The sequence below is a fragment of the Eschscholzia californica genome, unplaced genomic scaffold (assembly GCF_041429995.1).
Source record: "Eschscholzia californica isolate CP2 unplaced genomic scaffold, dmEscCali1.0.p SCAF_5, whole genome shotgun sequence".
In the NCBI taxonomy this organism is placed as follows: domain Eukaryota; kingdom Viridiplantae; phylum Streptophyta; class Magnoliopsida; order Ranunculales; family Papaveraceae; genus Eschscholzia; species Eschscholzia californica.
This window is the reverse complement of record NW_028238472.1, coordinates 31,442,856-31,448,344: the sequence shown is the minus strand read 5'-3', so window position 1 is coordinate 31,448,344 and position 5,489 is coordinate 31,442,856. Positions and strand designations below refer to the sequence as shown.

Below are 5,489 nucleotides of genomic sequence, written 5' to 3'. Positions count from 1 at the left end.
AACAAAATTTTATTCCCCCATAACAATTAGAAAATATATTGGTCGGCTAAGTTAACAATATTTTTTTATAAATTCTTTGCACCTCAAATAATTTTTCTTAGAGTTGTCTTGCGAAAGGGGTAGACATAAGTACCAAGTGATAAGTTTGGGGCACCAAGATGTTCTTTTTTTGAGTTTGGGACATTACCTAACTTCGACTAACTTTATCATCCAAAAAGTAACGGCGTCAAGTAACAATTAATGTTAGTTAACTCTCCCGTTAGTCATAAAAAGTGAGATGCCTCTAAACACTAGTTTTATTTAACTTTTGATGTCCCAAACACTAATTTTTAAAATTCAAGTGTTCTTAACACTGTTATTATAATTTTTTTCTCAAATATTCAGAATTTAAATCCAATTACATCCATAAATTATATTTACATAAACTGGATACTCAACTTTTCTCTCTGCTGATCACCACCACTTCTCTCTCTATCTTTTTTTTTTCTCTCTATCTCCCTCCCTCTCCCCCCCTCTCTCTCTATCTCCCTCCCTCCCCCCCCTCTCTCTCTCTCTCTCTCTCTCTTTTTTTTTTTCTCTCTCTCTCTCTCTTTTTCTCTCTCTCTCTATCTCCCCCTCTCCCTCTCTCTATCTCCCCCTTCCCCCTCTCTCTATCTCTATCTCTCTATCTCTCTATCTCTTCCTTCCTCTCTCTCACTTACTATTTCAGAGAAGAGAAATTTTCCTTCATCGGAACCTTCCTCTGCCTCAGACGAAGGGAAAGGATCTCATGTGAAACCCTAAAACGTTTGAGGTTACTCCATAACTCTCTCACTTTCTCTCTTCTAATTGTTGCGGCACAGGAGAAGAGTTTTACTTGACATCTTACAATTTTCTATGTGGGTTACCAAGAAGGGAACCCTTCCTTATTTTGCCTGGACAATGGAAAGATGGAAAGAGACAATGGTAGGGTTAATCTAAGATTTTCCCACCCAAAAGTTGGATTATCCTAATACAAAATGTTATTCCCCAACAACATTAAGCTAGTTGGATTTCAATAGAGATTATTTTTTAATATTAAGATACTTTAATATATATGAACAAATGAATATTTATGGACGTATTAACTTTTACATCAAATTTTGTGGTCGCACTTGCTGTGATATGTATGTTCGTGCACGAAGTTTATAAATTTATACCAGTTTGGAGGTTTATGTGGATATGGTTAATGGATGTAAATAAGTTATTTTATTTTCATTTCGAATATTTCTAAAAAAATTGTAAAACGTGTGTTAGGAGCATGTGAATTTAAAAATTAGTGTTTTGGGGCATCTCACGTTTTTAACTAATGCAAGAGTCAACTACGTTAAGGGTTGTTAGATGTCGTTATTTTTTGGATGATAAAGTTAGTTCTTGCCCCAAACTCAGAAAAGAACATCTTCATGTCCCAAACTCATCACCTGGTACTTAAGTTTGCCCCTTTCACAAAATAACTCTTTTTCTCATTTCTCCAAATCACCGGTCTTATTTTAGTAAGTTTTGCGTTATTTTTTTATTTGAGGATAGGTTAGGTAGTAATATAGAGTAGATAGGTTAGACATGTAAATCTATTCTAGTGGACTAATTTTCTATTCCAAATTATTTTTAGGTTCTGAATCCATTGACCCAATTATATTGGACCTTAGACCCATCCTCGTGAAGATCATCAACCAATTGTCGGCCAAGTATATACTCGTATGCTAGGACTTTTTGCCGGAAATTGTTAAATACACTCACCATTTTTGTTACGTACACTCACATCTCTTCTGATTTGAGCAAAAATACCTTTGGTGTCAGTGCATGTAGCAATAACGGTGAGTGCATTTAAAATTTCCTATTTTCGCCTCTACACCTCCCAAGGACCCAGGCTATAGCAATTCGATGGTGCCTATAAAATTTCCTTACCCCAAAAAGTAGAAGAAGAATAACACAAACCCTTGATTTTCTCCACGTAAGAGTGAGTGAGAGAGAGAGATTTTTTTTTGTTCATTCTTTTGTCTGGGTGTTTTTCTCTTTCTCAGACAAATCAAACCGAAAAAGATGAAGAAATCATCAAAACTAGATCTCCCACTTCTTTCTACTGTATTTCTTCTTCTAACCTTATTAATGGCGGATGAAGTTCTCAGTATCAGATTACCTGATCGTATTTCTGAAACTGTGATGGATCAATCAACAAATCAACCTCTTAAAACTTCTGTTTTTGCTCTTGGAAGTTTCTGGAGATCTGAAGCTGTATTTGGATGTTTACATGGTGTAATTCGTACAAGTGTTGGTTATACTGGAGGTTCTAAAATTAATCCTGAGTTTAGAAGCTTAGGAGATCATGCTGAATCTGTTCAGGTATATTTACTTCAATCTTTGTTGCTTTTCTTTATGAACAATTCTAGTTCGTAATTCTATTATTAGGGTTTTCCAATTCTTATTGCCTTCTGATTGCTATAATTATTACCTAGAAAACAATCTAGTGACATTGTGATCTGAATATAGGTTATATAATTTCGCCCCCAATGTAGTTAAACTATTGTATGTTCTTGACCTCATCGTGATTGAAACCCTAAAACTGAATCAAACACATTGAATCATATGATTTGAAACTTGGAAATTGGAATACATTTTATGTAGTTAGGACCAGATTGCTAGTCCATAATCCCCGTCTCGTCCCTCTTAAGGGATCACCTCCAGAGTGTCTTTTGACCCACTTGGGATTGGTCACCTTTCAAAGTATGTATTGATAGTGTTGACATAAACTCCAAAACCCTGGAGGTCTCACGTTCGATTGATTGTCAGAGGAGGTGGAATCCATGGTTAATGAATTTGGGTTGTTAAAGGTATGTATAACGTAATAAATTTGTCGGTCTTTGAGCCTCTTTCATGTTGTTGGGCTTTAGGCCACTTTCATTATTAGTTTAACTTTGGTGGTTATCGTGCTCATCACATCTTCATGATGTATCAATGCCTTGTAACGACTAACCTAGATTGTAGTCGATTTCTCAAAAAAAAAATGAAAACTGTCCTTCCAAAAAAAAAACACTATTACAATAGTTAACAGTTGTACAACAAGGATCAATCCTATGTCTCTTCTCTATCTCGAGGTCTTACTCTCTTAACTTGGGAGTTCTTGATTTGGGGGATCGGCATGGGATTGACTCAATCTACCTTCGTTCTCGATCCGATCCACGAGTTACATGGGTGGATCGGGCGATCCCATTTGCATCAAAGAATTATTATATTTCGGTCGAAATGACCGGAATATTTCCATTTCCATCGAAACCGGAATTTAACTAAGTTTCTTATAACTTCATTCCTTGATTTGCATAGCTCTCCACCTAATCACCTATCAAGGAAATAAATTTCGGAAGATTTCTGTCGAAATGACCGAATTATTTCTATTTCCATGCTTACCGAAGTTTCCACCGAAACTTCATTTCTTGATTTGCATAGCTCTCCACCTATCTTATGATTTTCCAAAGAGAAAACCTTGGCTTTCAACACCTCACAACTAATACTAGAACATGGTCTGCGAATAGGAGAACAAGGTTTGTGTATTTTTCTATATCTAATTTCTCATTCCCACATTCCTGGATTGGAATAATTTGTCTCTGCTACATTTTGCATTTGATTGTATGTAAATTCAGTTGTTCTGTGGACTCTTTGCAGATTGAGTATGATCCTAGGCTAATTAGTTTCAGGCAGCTTTTGGATGTCTTTTGGGCTAGTCATGATTCTAGGCAAGTATTTGGCCAAGGCCCTGACGTGGGTAATCAGTACAGGTAAAATAGTCTTGACTTAAACACGCACCACTTTGACAATTCAAATCTGTTTCATCCATAGTAAATCATGTATTTGCTAGTGATTAATCAAAGCATATCTGTAACACGCATAAATATTGTAAGTTTTATTTTGTGAATACCCACAATCTTTGAAGCAGGATCAGAGGCGGAGGAATAAGCCGCTAATGATTCTGTCCAGATGGGCCTAATAGGTTGAATTTTTTTTCGGTTTCTGCTAATTGGCCCGTCTTTGTCACCCATTAGACTTGCAAATATAAGCAAGCCCCTAAAAAATTTCTGGTTTTTGCCCGAGAGTGACGTACATGCTGGCGTCATTTACAGGTCGATCATCTTTACTAATGGAACGGAAGAAGCTAGATTAGCTTCTGCAAGTAAAGAGAGAGAACAAACAAAATCAAGGAGTAGTATAGTGACCACACAAATTCAACAACTTGGTACATTTTATCATGCTGAGTCTGAACATCAGGTATGCCATACGATATAAAACTTTGTTGTTGTACATCGGTAGTTCGTTAGACTGTATCGGTATGTCTAAGGTGGAGCTTGTTTTAATTTTTCCAATCTTAAGCCTGATCAATCCAAGTATCAGTCTTCACACTCTTAGTGTTTTTCAAATGAAATGCTTTTTCATTTGAAAAAGAAAAGCAGCGGGGTTAGAATTTATGCATGAAATATGAATATCGGTACACTTCAGATCTGAAATCTATGCGAAAAGCATATGCCTCAACACCCACAAACTGCGGAGGAGTAGCACTAGTGAGTTGTATTAGAATCTCTTGAAATGACATTTTGGTCTAACACATAATTGATGGAAAAGTATAGTGTGCCAAATCCTATGCCCATCTGGGCTTGAGCATTTGATGAAGGGCTCTATTCTGTCAAGTTACTACCGCTTGAAATATGTGCAGAAAATATGAAATTGATAGAATTGTTTGATTGCTAGTGACCTAGTAGTCAAATGCGAGCCAGACACATAATTGGGTTAGATTAAAATATTGTAATTTGATGTCTTGGACAAACTTGATTCTCGTTTCGATTCTTTGCAGAAATTTGAACTGAAGCGAAGCCCATTCCTTCTTCAGTTGATAGGAAACTTACCAGAAGACGAGTTAGCTCGGTCGAGCCTTGCAGCTAAACTAAATGGCTATGCAGCGGAGCTTTGCCCATCAAAAATCCAAAGGCGGATTGATTCAAAGATTGACGATATCCTTAGAAAGGGTTGGCCCATCTTGAGAGAAGCCTAGTAGTTCATTATGAATTGTAACATGATTCACAGGCAAAGCTAATACATCTCTAAAAGCTAATGTGAGAAGAGCTTGTTCAGCTTGGGTAATTTCATTCATTTGTACCAGGCTGCATTTTCCTTAGGTTGAACCACACCCATATGTAATTGTTGTATAACTATCTAATAGGAAATGGGTTCAAGAGTAGTCTATTTTGAATTACTGATTTTTCGAGCTCAAGAAAAATTTAAGATAAAATTCTGAAAGTTATGAGTAGAAGCAACTTAATGAAGATGCAAAAGCACCTATAGTGGTCTGGATGTAAGAATCACTAATTCAAACATTTATGTTTTTTGTCTAATTGTGGTAGGTTTGTTTGGCAAGATCTTAATTTCAAAATCTTGACATCCCAAGATTTCACAATTAAAAACTTCTACAGTTTAAAATTGAAAAAATA

At 36.1% G+C, this 5,489-nt stretch overlaps 1 protein-coding gene across 1 annotated transcript; it reads left to right on the top strand.

Annotated features, from left to right (window-relative positions):
* The first annotated feature begins 1,926 nt into the window (after positions 1-1,926).
* On the top strand, positions 1,927-5,251 carry MSRA5 (Peptide methionine sulfoxide reductase family protein). The gene is made up of 4 exons (XM_086642321.1): positions 1,927-2,358; positions 3,676-3,788; positions 4,131-4,275; positions 4,856-5,251. Exons 1-4 carry the CDS (start codon positions 2,059-2,061, stop codon positions 5,051-5,053), a joined length of 756 nt encoding a protein of 251 aa, XP_086498447.1. The 5' UTR covers positions 1,927-2,058; the 3' UTR covers positions 5,054-5,251.
* Positions 5,252-5,489: the final 238 nt, after the last annotated feature.

Coding starts and splice junctions, on each gene's coding strand:
- MSRA5 (XM_086642321.1), top strand. CDS start 2,059: ATGAAGAAATCATCAAAACTAGATCTCCCACTTCTTTCTACTGTATTT. Junction 2,359..3,675: donor ATCATGCTGAATCTGTTCAG/GTATATTTACTT, acceptor GACTCTTTGCAG/ATTGAGTATGATCCTAGGCT. Junction 4,276..4,855: donor ATGCTGAGTCTGAACATCAG/GTATGCCATACG, acceptor GATTCTTTGCAG/AAATTTGAACTGAAGCGAAG.